A 17,000-nucleotide genomic window follows, 5' to 3' on the forward strand; every position below is an offset into this window, starting at 1 on the left:
CGAAAATAAATTCCAAAAATCTCGACTTTCATCCGAGCGTTTAATAAATGGCTACGCTAATGTCTTGAATTTAAAGGAAACTAGATAGTCAAACATTTATAATAGCGTCCGTTTTCGATTTTTATAGAGAAATCGTAGCGTGCACATAAATGCATCGTGTAGCAGATGCTAAACTCTAAAGCCTAAATAATTATGCATTTGAGATGGCGCTGTTGTGCGCTTCCAGAGTAGCAAAGCTTTTTGTTTCTTAATTGTAGATTGTAGAGTTATTACAGAGTCACGAAATAACAATAATTAAAACATGTTCTGTGATCAGTGAGTTTGATCTTTACATGTATATGCAAGAATGAAAAATGTGATCATGTTTCCAATACATTTACATGCAGTAGATAAAGATTTCTGTGATATTGCTTGTCTCATTGTTTTTGACACCGATCCTGAACGATAAGAACTTACGCTATTACGCATAAATGCACACAATAGGGCATTTCCGCTTTTTCAGTCGACTGTATCCATATCGTGCTGTCAGCTTCGTCCAAGATATGTACAAATATCGTTAAAATCATTGTGTAATAAAGACGAGAGAGTAGATTTTACTGAACATTATTGTGATAATTAGTAACTGTTAGTGTTATTAAAATTGTGAAATAATGTTGTTTGTTACATTGCTGATCTTACTGTCAACTTCTGGCACATTTAGCAATGTTCTTTATTATCAACCAGAGGCTGTACATCTTTCTTACGGAAGTAAGGATAACGTTTTTTGTCTCATACCATTTCTTCTTACATTTTTGTTTGAGAAATATTGTTTTAAACATCGGAGGAACTCTACTTTTCAGATAATATTTATGACATTGTTGTGACATGGAGCACAAAGAATGATACAGAACAATCTATTGTGGAATATGGAATTGGAGGACTCATTCTTACTGCCAAAGGAAATTCTACTCTTTTTGAAGATGGTGGAAGTGAAAAGCAGAGACAGTACATACACAGAGTGTGGTTGAGAAATTTAACACCCAATAGCAAATATAGTGAGTCAAATAACTCTCCACTTTCTTTCATTATGCATGGATATTATGCACATAATACTAAATTTATAAATTGTCAATTTTTTTAATAGTTTATCATTGCGGTAGTAAATATGGATGGTCAAATGTATTTTATATGAGAACTGCTCCAATGGAGTCAACAGAATGGGCACCTCAAGTTGTTATATTTGGTGATATGGGGAATGAAAATGCTCAAAGTTTATCAAGATTACAGGAAGAGACACAACGTGGTCTATATGACACTGCAATTCACGTTGGAGATTTTGCATATGATATGAATACAGACAATGCACGTGTCGGGAATGAATTTATGAAACAAATAGAAGGGATTGCTGCTTATTTACCTTATATGACAATACCTGGTAATCATGAAGAGAAATATAACTTCAGTAATTATAGGTGAGAAAGTGCTCTAGATACAACATTATTAATCCTTGCACTATTGGTTCAAAGCTGGAGTCATTTCTGACTCACAGTGGCAAGTCACAAGTGACTTGAGCATTATAGCTGGAGAGTTAATTAACTTTATGCAAATTTACTCAATATTATAAATTTCACAGAGCTCGCTTCACAATGCCTGGAGATAGCGAAGGTTTATGGTATAGCTTTGATCTAGGGCCTATCCATTTTATAGGCATAGAAACAGAAGCTTATTACTTTATGAATTATGGTATAAAACAATTAGTTAAACAGTATCAATGGTTGGAAAAAGATTTAGAAGAAGCAAATAAAGTTAAAAATAGGTAAGTTTAAATTTTCTTTTGCCACATAGTAATGAAAATTAATTGGTAATTAAATTAAGAGCACAGAGACCATGGATAGTAACGTTTGGTCACAGACCAATGTATTGCAGTAATGCAAATGCAGATGATTGTACAAATCATCAAAGTCTTATTAGAGTTGGACTACCATTTTTCAATTGGTTTGGTCTTGAAGATCTGTTCTTTAAGTACAAAGTAGACTTAATGTTATGGGCCCATGAGCATAGCTATGAACGTCTGTGGCCCATGTATAATTTCGAGGTAATTGCACTCTTTAATCTTCTCCAACAAGTTTAGTTAATCATCAAAGAAAAAAATGAAAAATAATGGAAATAAATATAGGTACAAAATGGTAGTTACGAAGAACCATATAGGAATTATAAAGCACCTGTGCATATAGTAACTGGATCAGCTGGTTGCAAAGAAGGTAGAGAAAAATTCGTCCCTCACAAACCAGAATGGTCTGCATATCGTAGTTCAGACTATGGATATACGAGGATGAAAGCATACAACCGGACTCATCTTTATCTTGAACAGGTATTGAATAATCTGCAAATATATTTAAAAGAACTAAAAATTTTAGAAAGAAAGAGGAAGACGTCACACTTTACTTTAAAATATTTCAACAATGCGTAGGTATCTGATGACAAGGATGGTGCTGTTTTGGATCACGTTTGGTTGATAAAGGATGACATCTACCCAGCGTACGAAATCGATTACCTTACAAATAAACTATAAAGTATAAATCAGAACAAATCAATTGAAATAATATGTACATAGATATATGTACTTTTTTAGTTGTACCATTTTTTCTTTTGACAATGTACCATGCTCTTTTATGGTTAATAGCAAAATTGTATATCTATGAACTTTGAACAATCAACTTTAATTCTACCTTTTTTAAAAATTCTCCTTGTTCCCTTCCCGAATAAACTACATAAATTTAATTACAAATAAGATGGAAATTAATAATGCATACGTACAATATAATCCTTTAATTGTTAAAATATAAATATATGTATATATAATTATAGCATATAATATTAATAATATAATATTAGGGTAGCATTTCATATTTCCATCTGATTCTCACAGTAAGTCATTATTTGTCAATGATACATGATAAATTAGCGCGAACCATTTTAAGAAAAGTGACAATTTTCTAATTCGGTAGTACTAGTGTAACAAAGAAACGCCTTCTTTTTATCCTAAAAATCGTTCTTCGATATACACAGTAATTGAATTAAAGCTGTTAATGTTTCTATGCTTCTACTTTTAAAATGTATTAAACCATTTGCTCATTGACTCTCTCCTTGCCAAGTGTAATTTGTTATTTTGGTTTCTGCTATAATATTTGATCAACAAATTTTCGAAAATAATCAGGAACTGCCGTTCCCTAAAACATTACAATAAAGCTGATAATGAAGTCGGAAAGTGTCGAGTACCACCTTCGTTGAACAAAAGACTAATTATGATTATCAAATATCGTTCTTCCGAAGAGAAGAAACGTACCACTCTTTACAATGTAACACAGCATAGGGGAAAACTTAAATTAGTTATCGCTTCTTTTTCTTTCGTGAGATAAAATTTGATCTCCGTATCACCGCGAATCTACTCAGCAAGTATAAATAGTATTAATTCAATCGGATCCTATAGTACATCATTTTTTCATGTACAATTTCCATTAGAGTGTGTAGGTACACATGTGTACGTACGTACATATACACTGAATCTGATCTGCCACTGTAGATATGTGTTAAAAACTTGTAAAGATGCATCAAAATGCATCGTAAATTAGCAAAGAATAATGTGCCAACTGATCTGCTTGAAAAAGGAAGAAAAAAGAACAAGAAATTCTTTCAAATCAGCAGACAATCCACGAGTACTCATCGTAATCGAATGTCTTTGTTTGACTTTTTCATGCATTTAGTCACGCATCTTAATGTATAAACAAAGAAAATCCTTCATACTGTCAGTGATTAATGGACACAATGGAAGAGTTCGCTGCTGAATGACTTTCCTGGTATGAAAACTGGGGAAAATGTTCTTGTTCTTCAGCTATCGAATTTAAGCCAACTCCACTGCCTAAAAAATTCTGATCTGGCGGTGTAAGTTCAACACTTTCGCCGGTAAATTCGCTTTCAAAATATCGAGTATCTGTGTCGGATGTTACTTGAGGTTTGAAAGGAGGAGGAATTTTTTTTTGTACAAGATCAGACCAATCGATCGATGAAAAGAATGGATGATCCATAATTTCTTTCGCGTCGTTAGGTCCACCACCTAATCTTTTACTCGGATCCTTTATAAGTAATCCTATAAACGTAGAAAAAAAATCATTAAAAAAGTGAATTACTGGGTAATCATAAAATAAATTATTTAATATACTGCCTACATACCGCCAAGCATATCTTTTGCTTCATTGCTAATCGTTCTAGGGAATTTTACTTCTTCCATTACGATAAGCGTGAAAAGCTTTTCATGATCCTTATTATAAAAAGGTAATCTCCCACAAATCATTTCATACATAACAACACCAACTCCCCACCAATCTACTGCTCGTCCATAGTCATTATCTTCAAGCATTTCTGGTGCAAGATACTCAGGAGTACCGCAGAACGTTTTTGTTGTTCTTCCTACATAATTGAATTCCTATTAGTACTTTCCTATGCTTTTAAACTGATACTCAAATATTTCTAACTTTGTAGAGTGCTCACCATACGTTATATCTTCTTTACACAATCCGAAATCAGCGATTTTAATGTGTCCATCTTTGTCTAAGAGAAGATTCTCTAATTTGAGATCACGATAAATGATACCCTGCGAATGAAGATAGCCTAACGCTGAAATAATTTCAGCTCCGTAAAATCGAGTACGATCTTCGCCAAATGCGCGAGTACGTCTCAAATGAAAAAATAACTCCCCACCATTCACATATTCCATTACAAAACACAGCCTATCAGCTGTTTGAAAACTATACTTTAAAGACTGTGAATAAAAAAACATTAAACCTTAATTCATATAGTAATATATAGAAAAAGTAAGCAAAGAAAAAGAAGTTTAAAAAAGACATACAGTTAGGAACGGGTGATTAGTAGTACGCAATACTCTATTTTCTGTCAATGTGTGTGCAACTTCGTCTTGACGAATGATTACTTCTTTTCGTAAAATTTTAATAGCATACAAGTGTCCTGTTGCCTTTTCTCTACAAAGTATTACCTTCCCGAATGTTCCCTTTCCCAGAACTTTTAAAAATTCAAAATTTTCAAGGGTCTGCAACATACGTACATTAAATTAATAGAATTAATATTTATAAATAAAAGAATAATATTACATATGATAACCATATACATACTACTTTCTTCTTCCCTGTACTTTTACTACTAGAAGTTCCTTGGACACTAAATTTTGCAGACAATTCATCAATGCTACCACCGTCTGCATCCGATGAAGACACCACGCCAACAGATCCACTTGAATCTGATCTACCACCTGCTGAAGATTCCATATCCACATCTTCTGACGAGGAAGAGTGTTGCATTGAAGTTTGTAGATGCTGTTGAGGTTTTTCACTGGCTAACCTAGCAGCTACGCATCTAAAGGAAAAGTAATCTTTACAAGATCTCTTCTTTTTTCACTTGTATCATTTAAGATATGAAAAAGAATCAAACCTGATAGCAGTAACCCAATCTTCTCTTTCCTGTTCTGTTTCTACATGAAAAGTTCTTTCTATTACAGCTGCCCATTGTAAACCTCTAATAACGAAAGTATAAGGCTTGGGTCTATCCACAGACATAATCTGGCATCCTTTAACTGTGAAATTATTTAATGGCTGTGCAGTTGTTGCCATTTGTTGATCAGGTTTTGCTTTAAAACCAACCAATGTACCATCGTCACGTAAAACAAAATATCTTGACCTCCAATTTTTTATATGTTCTCCTATGCATAAACAATAAAATGATATTCTTCTCATTATGATTAAATAATCTAATTACTTAATCTTCTGTATTGTTAAATGTCCTGAAGAATATGTATTGGTTCATTCCATAAGTAATACCATGCTATATCTTATCTATATGCATAATTCTACCTTGTTTCAATTGAAATGATTTGGTTCTATGCATTCAAATCAGATCTATTCTAACTTTGGTTCATTTTTTAATTAATTTAGATCAATACCTCCTCAATATATTTTATTGTCAGTAAGAGTTATTTGAAATAAGACACTAGATTTAATATTTAAAGTTTCCATTTATTTCCATCTTTATAAAATTCGCTTAGTGTTTCGGCTTTTCGAATCGAGAGTACAATTTTTGAAGGGAGAGAATAGAAGAGAACAGAAGAATAGAGAAAATAATAGATGATATATTATCGATCAATAAATACAGAACATTTTATTTTTGAATGAAGTCAAGACATGTATGAAAACATCACTATACTCATGGAATGAGCCGATACTTTCGAAAATTTTCACGAAAGACATTTCGGTCAATGTATTCTTGACATTACGCTGAGCGAGAGGCCACTTGGACCATAAAGGATATGCGAAAAAATGAGAAAAAGTTAGTCATTTGAGCTGGTGTGACGGATCCATTTGTAGTAAGAGAAAGTAGTAAACATAAATATTATGAAACTGGTCTTCGATGTACCGCGTTTTTGAAGCCAGCCCTCTTTAACGACACGCTGACTGCCGCCACCGGACGCTGCGACGTTCATCGCTGCGTCCCCCATAACTCCTTTCCTAATGCGCACTCGTATGCACGCCGCTCAAGCTTCGTATCCCCGTCAGAGCACAATATTCCACAAAAATTAGCGAAATACAACAGCGAGGATGGCACGAGTATACAAACTTGAGCAATCATAGATACAAGTTTGGCAGGTAAACTCGAACAACTCTGATGATCGGCGAACGCACTAATGCGCACTAACTCACATTGCCTGTAAATATTCCGGAGATGGCGCATCCATCGATTACGGGTAAAGATGAATTTTCATGGAATATCACTTGCGTATTTTTTACTCAACAGGAAAGCGGCACTGGTATCGCTACTCAGCCGATCATTCTAACCACCTTATCTTTTATGGCGAACATACGTAAATCCATTTGCTTGTCATACTTCATTACCTATCACTTGCTAATACTAATATATTATATCTCGAATAAAACATAAATAATGCATCACCAAGTTTCTTAAATACTACTCTGCTGCTGCGTAGTAGTCTAATTAAAAACCATCCCCGTTGATATCTTTTTCTATCGTAAATCGGCGAGATGACTAAAATGTTATTTTTGATTTAGTCAATGGAGACTCATACGGGAATGTTCATCAGAATTCAAGCACAGATCTCCGACTTCGATTACCCACTTTTACCTCGATCAGCTCTTTCATTTGCAAAAATATTGTTAAATAAATACAACATCTAAACACAGATCTAACAAACGAAGCACTGTGCTGCAGGCTTGAGGCTGATTGAGGCGGAAGACGGAAGGAGTACTAGCTAGTATCAACCTCTAATTGACTTTCAGTCATCTTGTCCAGCAAAATTTGAGCGCACTCTAGGGGCGAGTTTAGTAAATAAACGATTTTTTTTTTCAATTTTTGTAGTTCACGGACTACCGCTAGATGGCTATAGTATTTCATTTAATACAGCGATTACGTTATTCCGAAGTTTCATTGAAATCTTCAGATTCTATAGAAAGAGGGAGAGATGGGCGTCACGAAATTGAAATTGTGAAACTGGCACGCCCTTACCCCCCACGCCCGCGCCCGGTATGTGAATAACCACAAACCCTTTGCGTTTCGAGAGAGGTCTCGTATTGTTACTAAAAAGAACTGATTATAATTCAATACCGAGAATTGTTTAAATGTATATTATATGTATGCTTCTACTATCCCTAAATTATGCAAAAATACTTTTTTTGTCTCTTTTTCATGTTCTTGCGTATCTTAAATTAGGTCGTTAGTTCACAGGCCACCGTTAGATGGCGGAACATTTTACTGTCCATCTTTCAAATTTGAATTTAAATGCTTTCTTTATCAAATACATTTTAGAGTCATCTTAAATGCTGCGAATCAGATAAAGCTATTGCTTGTAAGCCTCTATAATTGTAAATAAATAATTCTGATGTTTGAAATTATTGCGTAACGATCTACAAGAAATGTGTAACAATGTAGATCCCAAGATTCCAAATAAATATACAAACAGAAAAAAATGTTGGCTCAAAGGAAATGGCCCATCGGTTCCGTTAGAATATATCTGTTTCGTGACCGTCATACACGCGACGATTAGCAAGATCCTTCTAATAAGAATACACGACAGCAGCATCCCGCTACTGAAACAGTTATGATAAATGGCGATCATCTAGGTCGGAATGCGTGCGATTCGAGAGGTGTCTTAACAAAGAAAAAGAAGGACTCTGACCACGAATTATTTATAAAATGCCTTGAAATGGAACAGGCAATTTACTATTGCCCATTCTAGAGCTTCAAAAAATGCCCTTTTTCTTACAGGATCGTATTAAAATATTGGTAAAACCGATATGAAACAATTTGAAGAATGCTTAGCTTTCAGATTTAGCAAGCTCTGGTTCTACTAGTTACAAAATTTGTAAGACTAACTTCTAGGTTTCCATATTTTGCAGAAATATAAGTAAGAGTATTAGGACCTGTGACTACTTATACCGTTTTAGTCCTGATTCATTCTAGAGCAAGAATATTGAAAGAAAGTGGGATCTTAAACTTTCCATCCTACTAATTTTTGTCCTCCCAAGATTTGTGCGACAAAGCCAGAGGCTAAAGGAACTGTTCGATTGAATTAAGCGCAAAATAAAATTGAGTCGAAAACAACGAAGAACCGTTTAGGTTCTTAACGGGAGCTCTGTTAGTTATTATGCAGCCTGAGGATGCAAGAAAGTCTCGAGCCAGAATGATTCAGCATTGGTAACCGAGAAGAGAGCAGAAGGAGTATCTTTTATGTCTCCGTTTCCGCCCCTTCGCTATGCACGGGAGAATTTGAGCAAGATGAAAGGTGCAGTGGTACGTTGAAACTGTATAATCTCGTCGACTAAAGTGCGTTAAAAGTAGTCCTTTGGGATCCCTGGCGACAGTGACAGAGGATTGGTCAGTTCCTCAGAAAATAATGCCAAAGGTGTCTGGTCATTGGCCGTGCGGTTTACCCCCACGAAAGCGCGCAAACTATATAGAAGACCTCAGGAGGAATTTCATCTTCAGAGCTGAAAGTCAGCGTCAAGGAAATCCATTTCGAGACAACGAAGTGAGTAGCACGGTAATATTGATTGTACCTAACATCGATCGTCCGAGAGTCTACAAGTCCTACCACAATTGCAACTTTTCCAATTTCTTCCTGAAGCTACGTAAGCTGAACGTAAACTAAAGCGACACGTTCATTTCTTTACACTATTTTTCACAGTTTGAACATTAACAGATCACATTTTGCTTTTGTACTCGAGTACTCGAAGCTTTAAGAAGAAAAGATTTGAAGGATAGAACTCGATTGGGTGTCGGCTTTGAAATATTTTAACGTCGATAACGGAAAATCTTTATCTGGTATTCACGTTAGAATAACTGTTAAGATTCATAGTGTCGTGACCGATTAAGGAATGCGTGGCGAACTCCACTCTTATCCTATAACGCTGCGCGAACATTTCTTTGCTCCTGCCTTGAACAACTGCGACAATGAAAGTTGAACAAACCGATCGTATATCCTTCGATGTTCTATCCTTTATTTTCGTTTATTTATGAAACCTAACGACAGTAGGTTACGACCGCATTTTCTTGCAACGGTACTCACCGAGTTCAACAAACCGGTCGGTTGAATCATGACGCAGGAAACACGGTACTTCAAGTCGACCTTAACCGCTTTGACACACTTTCCTGCTACTCGATAAGTCATTTGCCTGCTTAACGTAACGAGTTCAAATTTTATTTCCCTCTCGTTATTGCAGGTTTTTACTTTTTCCTATTCTCCTATGCTGTAGGTCAAAGTCGATCTCAATCTACGATCAAGGTCGGCAGGCTTACGCGAACCCTTTCATTTTTGACAATTATTTTACGCAATATGATTGACTTTGGAACTTGTAATTGCCATTGCAGAATGTATTACAAGCAGTATATATTCCTGTGTTTGGCGATGCTCGTTTTGGGGCAAACAGCAACGCTTCCACAGAGTCCACAGTATTCTCAGCAGCTGCAGCAAGGGATGAGAGAAGACAAGAAATTCATTGCGAAACCAAACGCTGTAAAGAAGGTTGCTGTGGAGGAAACGGACCTAGTTAATAATAACATAATCGAGGTGAGGCATAAAAATACTTACTTAACGAGGAGAATGAGGTTGGGAATGTTGGACATTCTACTGATTTGTTTCATCAGGAAGCTGACAATAGTGGATTCTCGTGGACGAATATAGTAAGTATGGCAAAGCAGGTGCTATTAGGGAAAGGTGCTGCCGACCCGAGTAAAAACGAAATTGAAAGCGATGTACCGACCAGCGCTTGGAAATCTGTCATTTCTATTGCCCTAAAGATAATCACTGCAGTGATTGGAGGTCCTCGGTATAATAATATCGAGGGGCTTGACAAAGAAAATGAGCAACCTCTACAAGTACGTTTAGTTTTCTTTAACGTTTAACAACCTGAACGCATTTAACGATCTACATAATTTTTCCGATACAGTTTAGTACTTTAGTGATGAATCTGCTGGAAATATTGAGAGCTTCGTTTTCTCAACGTTCCCTTGCAGCAAGATCCACAGGGCGGCGAGACACGGTCTCAGAAGCTGCTTCAGCGTCCATCGTTATGTTAAAGGTACTGTCGATTAAACGAATCTTTGATTGCAAGCGAACTGACACAACGATACGAGAAGTGATCGGCACATTCGTTTCAGGGTTACATGAAATCAATGAGATCTATGCGTAATGTTGGTCCTTCGGAGAACGAAGACCAGCAGGGTTGTGCCGAGAGAGCAATTTGTGAAGCAAACGCAGAGTGCGTCGCAGATGCTCGGGGTACTTCCTCCATCTTTTGTCAACTTGGCTCGTAAGTGTCCCCCTTCGTTGAAGGATATCGTTTCGATGATCGTAATGATAATAATGGTAAACGTTTCGTCCTTTAAAGGTACGCTACAAGCTATGTGCTGCAGAAACAGAGTGGAAAGGGTTTCGAGTCCCTTTACGAGGCAGGTCGACGCGGTCGCATTGGAGGAGACTGTAGAGCCCTTTTTGTGGGCTGTAAAGCCGTATGAAGTCATTCAGGCTTTATAGGATATACATAGCTCAGGATTAGGTTACTCAGATACCTTACAAAACTTCGAGATTCCCCGAGAGTTCATCTGTAGAAGAAGAGCAGAAGGTGAAGAGGGATATTTATCGCAAAAGTCAACTGAATGAAATTTCAGATTTAAACTGTGAAAGATCTGATTCGATGGTTCATACAGCTCTTACTAGCAGTCCTGATACATATTTATTTCTATTCATCAAGTGCATTGCACGTAGAGTTAGCAAAGATGCCGTTGCGGAGGTATTCGAATCGAAATGTGGTTCAAGAAACAGCATTTCAAGATTGTAAATAACGTACTACGATTAATCATTATTATGTACGATTGTAAATAAATGTAAATGTGTCAAAGAATCCATACCCATGACTTTTTCATTTCTACGTTTTGCTGTCAAGGTAGACTTTAGAACTTCAACACAATCTATTGAATGATTTCATTCCGTTGAGAAAAAATCAGCGGATATGAGATAGTCGTCGAAATTCGTATCATAGAACATCAAGGTTTTTTATAACGATTAGAATCTTAGTCCTGACTCTTAGTGTTTGAATTATTGTAAGAAGAGTACTGATACAGCAATTAAAAGCGCCCTACTTTAATGTAAACCCGATTCCATACCTTAATTCCCAAACATCGAAGCATCAATATAGAATTTATTTTTTCATTTTATTTATTATTCAATATTTAATTCGTTTTACTGCTACAATCTCTATAAAAGATTACTTATACACGTCGATAGGGTATACCGGCGCAAACGAGCTGTCCAGATCCTTCTCAATCTTTCTCGCCTGGAAGAGAAAGAAAAGGAGAGCTAATTCGCACTTCCGTCACTTTGCTTAGATTGTTCAAGAGATAGGATTTAAAAAAAATATAGACGTTCGGGATGGTCAAAACGATAAACTCTATTTGAAAAAAATTCTAAAAGTGGACCTAAATGATTCTACAGGGAACAGTGTCAGAGGATTGGTCAGTACCAGTGAAAATAGTGCCAAAGGTGCCTGGTCATTGGCCGTAGAGTGCTCCCCCACGTGAGAGCACAAGCTATATAGAAGACCCCGCGAGGAATTTCATCTTCAGAGTCGAGAGTCAGTGTCAAGGAAGCTTACCTGGAAGTAACCGAGTGAGTACAGTTCGTCTAATATCGATCTTCGAGATCATCTTAGGCCAGTGGAAGCTGAGGAATTCGGATATCAACCAAATTTTCGACAGTTTTCCTCCATTCTCTTCTTTAGTTGCTCGTATTTTTCCGTATTCATTTGCAACTATCTAGGTACATACCTACTCATATAAGTAATACGAAAAGGATCAGTTTGTAGGGTCTCAACTTCAGTTGAATATTTTTTTTATATTTGCATCGTCAAAAGTATCAAGAATAAGGAATTTTATTCGTGAAAATTGATTCCATGCCTGTTCTGAAACCTTCGAAATTTACTAATTTTTTACCCTTCAATATTGAATTTTATATGATATATTAGAATCTAGGTAAATGCACTATTTAACGATACTATTATGAACTTTTAAAATGAATGGATGGCGCGAATAATGATCATGGAACAGGTTGAGAGAGGTAGGAAACGTCTTTGACAGGTGCCAGGGTACAGTTAGGAATCGTTCATGACTATTCCAGTACGATTTGTACCGTTTTCGAAAGGCTTGGTAGTCTTCTTGGCAATCGTATCTTTTATTTATTTATACTCTTATAATCTCCAATCTTCGTTTCAACAAGTAGCCATTCACTACACACTTTTTTTCTATTAATTTTTTCAAAATTTCATCAACTATTACGAGACATTTGATCGATCCTCATTATCTCTTCAACATTATTCCCTCAAAAAAATGTTAGCTAATCAAATAAGTAGAAATTTCTTTTTTTTCCCCTTTTTTTAGCTCCATTTTACAAATATATTTCTTTAGTTGTCTCGAATGCTCTTGAATCATTTGCAACCAGAAGTTCATTTCTTAATAAATGTCTCCTAGTGTGAAGCAGCTTTTATGATTCCTATTTTCTACTATTCCTTTTCTTTCACGGTTCTTCCTCATTCCTCTCGCTTGGACGAAGAAGACGACAGTAGGTCATGACCGCGTTTTCAAGTAACGGTACTTGCAGAGTTCAATAAACCGGTAGCTTCGACCAAGAAGTGGGCTACCTGGTGTTGCCAGGGTGACCTTAACCGTTCTGACACACTTTCTTGTCGCTCGACTTCGTGCTCCTCAGCTTCACGCCACTTGTTCTGCTTTATTCGTTCGGTGTCCGTCTGATCGTTCGCCTTTTTAAAGGACTCCGTCTTCAGATATTTTCTTGGATCACTTTTCCGGTTTACTTTTCGCGATGAGTCATTCGAGTATTATAAATAGAAAGTGAGAGAGTGTGGCGAAGTACCTGAAACACTTTGTCGCAACCTACAATCCAGAGTTGAATAAAATTTTGAAGCCTTGCACTATCGATAGTTTTGAAATTTTGCTTTAGAATGTATTACAACCAGTACGTGTCGCTGTGCTTGGTGGTGCTGGTCCTGGGACAGGCAGCAACGCTGCCTCAGCAGCCCCAGTATCCTCAGCAGTTGCAGCAACAAATCAGAGAAGACAGAAAATTTGCTGAAAAACCGAACGCCATGAAGAAAGTAGCCCTAGACGATCTGGATGACGTCAGTACCAATCAGATTCAAGTGAGCAGCACCTTGACAGTGACGATGTTGAAAAAATGAATGCAGAATGACCGTCGTACTGATCTGTTTTACCAGGAAGGTGGCAGTACAGGATTTTCCTGGTCGAATATGTTGAGCATGCTGATGCAGATGCTGTTGGGACAGACTGGAGGTGTTACTGGACCAAGTAAAAATGACATCGATGAGGGAGCACCTCCTAGCCCTTGGGCAAATCTTCTCTCTGTTGGTCTTAGACTGATAACTGCCCTGTTGGGTGGTCCTCAGCAGTCTGTTGACGGTATAGACAAGGTTGACAATCAGAGCAGCACCATGCAGGTACATCACGCTGAATTTTCTTAATAGCACGCGTTTCGAAATTGCCGCGACGGGAAAGAATGTAGAAGAATCGCTGTATATTTAAATAGCTATTTAGAAATTAGTAGCACACCCACGCAGTAGATTGTACATTGCTCAGCATGATATGTAGACAAGTCCTTCCCTTTCCTCTTGCATCTCTTTCTTCAGAGACATTTTTCATTTTGAAAAAATTTCTTACAAAACTATTTAATGATGTTTGTGGACCGTGGTGATCAAGATCATGATAACGTCTAAGTCGTTCGCACATGGCTGCCTTCGTTAACTGGACACAGTGTCTCTTCAGCAATTAAGGAAACAATTTTCGAGTTATGTTGTTTCTACTTGCGAAATAGATATGGTTGGCAAGCTCTTCACGTTTTCTAAACAATTTAATTCACTCCCAAATTATCGCTCAAGGCGACATTGCTTTTAAGTAGTTTCTCTGAAGCCGACACTGTGACCCTTTCTTACGTCTCTTGTGGAAATAAAGACTGATCGTTGATTAATATGAAAGTAGCGTATAATGCACCTGTTGGTCAGATATGATGCTAAACGTGCGATTCCCTGTAAATATTTATCCAAATTGCAACTTAGAGCACATAGCTGGTGTCGGTGTTGTTTAGGATATTTTGGCTGCGATGCTGGGCGCGTTTCTGCGGGACAGGCACCCTAATCAGATTTATGACATGGCTAAAAACGCTTCCGAGGTTAGTATTGGATCGTATAAATTGCACAAAATCGATTTCATTCTTCTTCCTCGACGTTTTTCTGTAATGGACGTCATCGCGTATGGGTATTGCTCCGACAATGTTCTCCGTTCAGTAGTAACTGACAGAAACCTAAGGAAAAACGACGAGTGTGGGAGAAAAAATAGAATTGTAATGCTTTCCTTATGTAGATCGCTTCTATCTTATCGATCTTGTTCCTCTTTCTCGTACAACGGATTCTTTGATCTTGAAGAAAGCAAAGAATCCAATGGACGTAATCCTAAGAGTATTAAAATACTGAATTGTTTCCAAACAGTTTATCAACATCGTGGTAAATCTCTTGGACGCATTGAAGACCTCGTTCTCCCACCGTTCCTTACAAGCTAGATCTATGGGAAGACGGGACACCATCTCAGAGGCTGCTGTCGCATCCATCACCATGCTCAAGGTATCTAGAAGCCCAGGATCTAGAAAATAGAGATAAGTAGATTTATGCTATCCAAACTAACAAAAATTTGTAATTCAGGGTTACGTGAGGTCACTGAAATCCTTCAGCAATGTTGGTCGCGCAGAGGACGAGGGTCAACGTGGTTGCGCCGAAAGAGCCCTTTGCGAAGCAAGTGCTGAGTGCGTCGCAAAGGCTCAGGGAACTTCCTCCATCTTCTGTCAATTCGGATCGTAAGTAACAGAAGCAAACATATACCTATGTACTAATGAATTAACAAATGCTTAATGGAATGTTTCTGTTGTAAGGTATGCGACCAGCTATTTGCTTCAAAGACAAAGCGGCGTGGGTTTCGAAGCCCTCTACGAAGCAAGTCGACGCGGTCGCAGCGGTGAGAATTGCAGAACTCTCTTCATGGACTGCAACGCTGTATGAACACTTTCATTCTCCTTATCGACCTGTGTGGCGATTTAAACTTTCTGGGACCTGAAGAACATCGAATTCCTCGAAAGCTGTGAAACTCTTCTCTTCTAAATTCGACTTGGCTGAAATCCCTCGAGTTCACCTTTCACGTCCTAGTGTTTAGATCGCAGCCAGAACCACAAAGTAGTTTTAGACGTGATATGGTGGGATTAGACTCGTCGCGTCGGAAGCACTCCTTCTCTCGGAGCTCTCGATTAGTGAACTCAAGGTCATTGGCTGCTAGACTGAATCGGCTGTCCTTCGAAACGATCGAGCGAATAGCTTTTAGCCAATAAATTTCGTCTAATTTTACAACCACGCGATTAGAGTTCCTGCACGAGAGAGAGAGAGAGAGAGAGAAGGGAGAGACGAGTCCATGAAGAAGTACACAGGTAGACCTGGGCGGACCGTAGATCCTTCGAACAGGCCTGAATAATTATTTATTTATATTTATTGAATATATTAAAAGTAGATGTAGCGTGTCCTGCAGGCGATGCAAAGAGAGAATTTAATCGATTCTAGACAACTGTCGAAGAATATCACTGTGTTGCAATTCTCAGTTTCGAGCGCATTTAACATTCTTCTATACAGACTTAGAAACTGTTTGCTCTTAACGTAGACTAAATAGCTCAACTTAATTTCTCTTTATTCTTTATATCACTCTTCTGTAAACCATGCTTTTAATTTCCCGTCTCTTTAGAGAGACTGCAAGACTTATTTTCAAGAAAAGGAAAACAAAATTTGAAGGTATTACTGGATCTGCTCCAGATTCTCAATGGTGAATCTGTAGGGAATTTGTAGAAAATCCATCAAGGAAGGATCCACAGACCCTGGAACAGGTCCAGCAGGGGTCGTTGTTAAAAATTCATGCGAGTTAACGTCTCAGAATGTCATAATCACTCGCCCGAAATTACCTACTTGTATATAAGCATTATACATATACGCGTAAGCGCGCGCGCACAGATACATACGCACACACACGGGTGGTGTTTTTCGCAGTTACATTTTATTTAGCTCGGTTGACGTGTCACTTAGACTTAAGTTGTATGTACGCGCGGTATGACTGTATTTAAAAGAAATTAATAAACGTTTTCATTGACGAAACCCTTTGTCACATTTTTCTCTTTTTCCTTATCCTTAGAATAAGGTTTTGTCTCGTAGCAGTCTAGAAATATTGTAGCCTACTAAAAAAGGGTTTTGCAAAAGGGTACAGTAAAGTATAGGCATACGTACATCCTATGAGCATTCGAGATTATCTTCACGCTCACTGGCAACTGAGGACAA

The 17,000-nt window shown here is 37.4% G+C and overlaps 4 protein-coding genes across 4 annotated transcripts; 3 read left to right on the forward strand and 1 right to left on the reverse strand.

Annotated features, from left to right (window-relative positions):
• Positions 1 to 225: 225 nt before the first annotated feature.
• Positions 226 to 2,682, forward strand: LOC143184291 (acid phosphatase type 7). Its single transcript, XM_076386367.1, has 7 exons — positions 226 to 747; positions 840 to 1,034; positions 1,124 to 1,451; positions 1,613 to 1,795; positions 1,855 to 2,074; positions 2,156 to 2,350; positions 2,450 to 2,682. The coding sequence occupies exons 1-7, from the start codon at positions 651 to 653 to the stop codon at positions 2,549 to 2,551; spliced, it is 1,320 nt and encodes a 439-aa protein (XP_076242482.1). The 5' UTR covers positions 226 to 650; the 3' UTR covers positions 2,552 to 2,682.
• A 111-nt stretch (positions 2,683 to 2,793) lies between these two features.
• Positions 2,794 to 6,683, reverse strand: Akt (AKT serine/threonine protein kinase). Its single transcript, XM_076386366.1, has 7 exons — positions 6,460 to 6,683; positions 5,482 to 5,749; positions 5,166 to 5,406; positions 4,886 to 5,083; positions 4,528 to 4,798; positions 4,210 to 4,446; positions 2,794 to 4,126 (listed from the first exon to the last, which is right to left on the reverse strand). The coding sequence occupies exons 1-7, from the start codon at positions 6,539 to 6,541 to the stop codon at positions 3,786 to 3,788; spliced, it is 1,638 nt and encodes a 545-aa protein (XP_076242481.1). The 5' UTR covers positions 6,542 to 6,683; the 3' UTR covers positions 2,794 to 3,785.
• Positions 6,684 to 8,948: 2,265 nt separating this feature from the next.
• Positions 8,949 to 11,335, forward strand: LOC143184908 (uncharacterized). Its single transcript, XM_076387496.1, has 6 exons — positions 8,949 to 9,085; positions 9,925 to 10,123; positions 10,201 to 10,431; positions 10,503 to 10,634; positions 10,714 to 10,865; positions 10,944 to 11,335. The coding sequence occupies exons 2-6, from the start codon at positions 9,926 to 9,928 to the stop codon at positions 11,068 to 11,070; spliced, it is 840 nt and encodes a 279-aa protein (XP_076243611.1). The 5' UTR covers positions 8,949 to 9,085; position 9,925; the 3' UTR covers positions 11,071 to 11,335.
• Positions 11,336 to 13,568: 2,233 nt separating this feature from the next.
• Positions 13,569 to 15,689, forward strand: LOC143184543 (uncharacterized). The gene is made up of 6 exons (XM_076386861.1): positions 13,569 to 13,766; positions 13,842 to 14,081; positions 14,726 to 14,809; positions 15,126 to 15,257; positions 15,336 to 15,487; positions 15,563 to 15,689. Exons 1-6 carry the CDS (start codon positions 13,569 to 13,571, stop codon positions 15,687 to 15,689), a joined length of 933 nt encoding a protein of 310 aa, XP_076242976.1.
• Positions 15,690 to 17,000: the final 1,311 nt, after the last annotated feature.

This window comes from Calliopsis andreniformis, chromosome 10, assembly GCF_051401765.1.
Source record: "Calliopsis andreniformis isolate RMS-2024a chromosome 10, iyCalAndr_principal, whole genome shotgun sequence".
Classification (NCBI taxonomy): Eukaryota; Metazoa; Arthropoda; class Insecta; order Hymenoptera; family Andrenidae; genus Calliopsis; species Calliopsis andreniformis.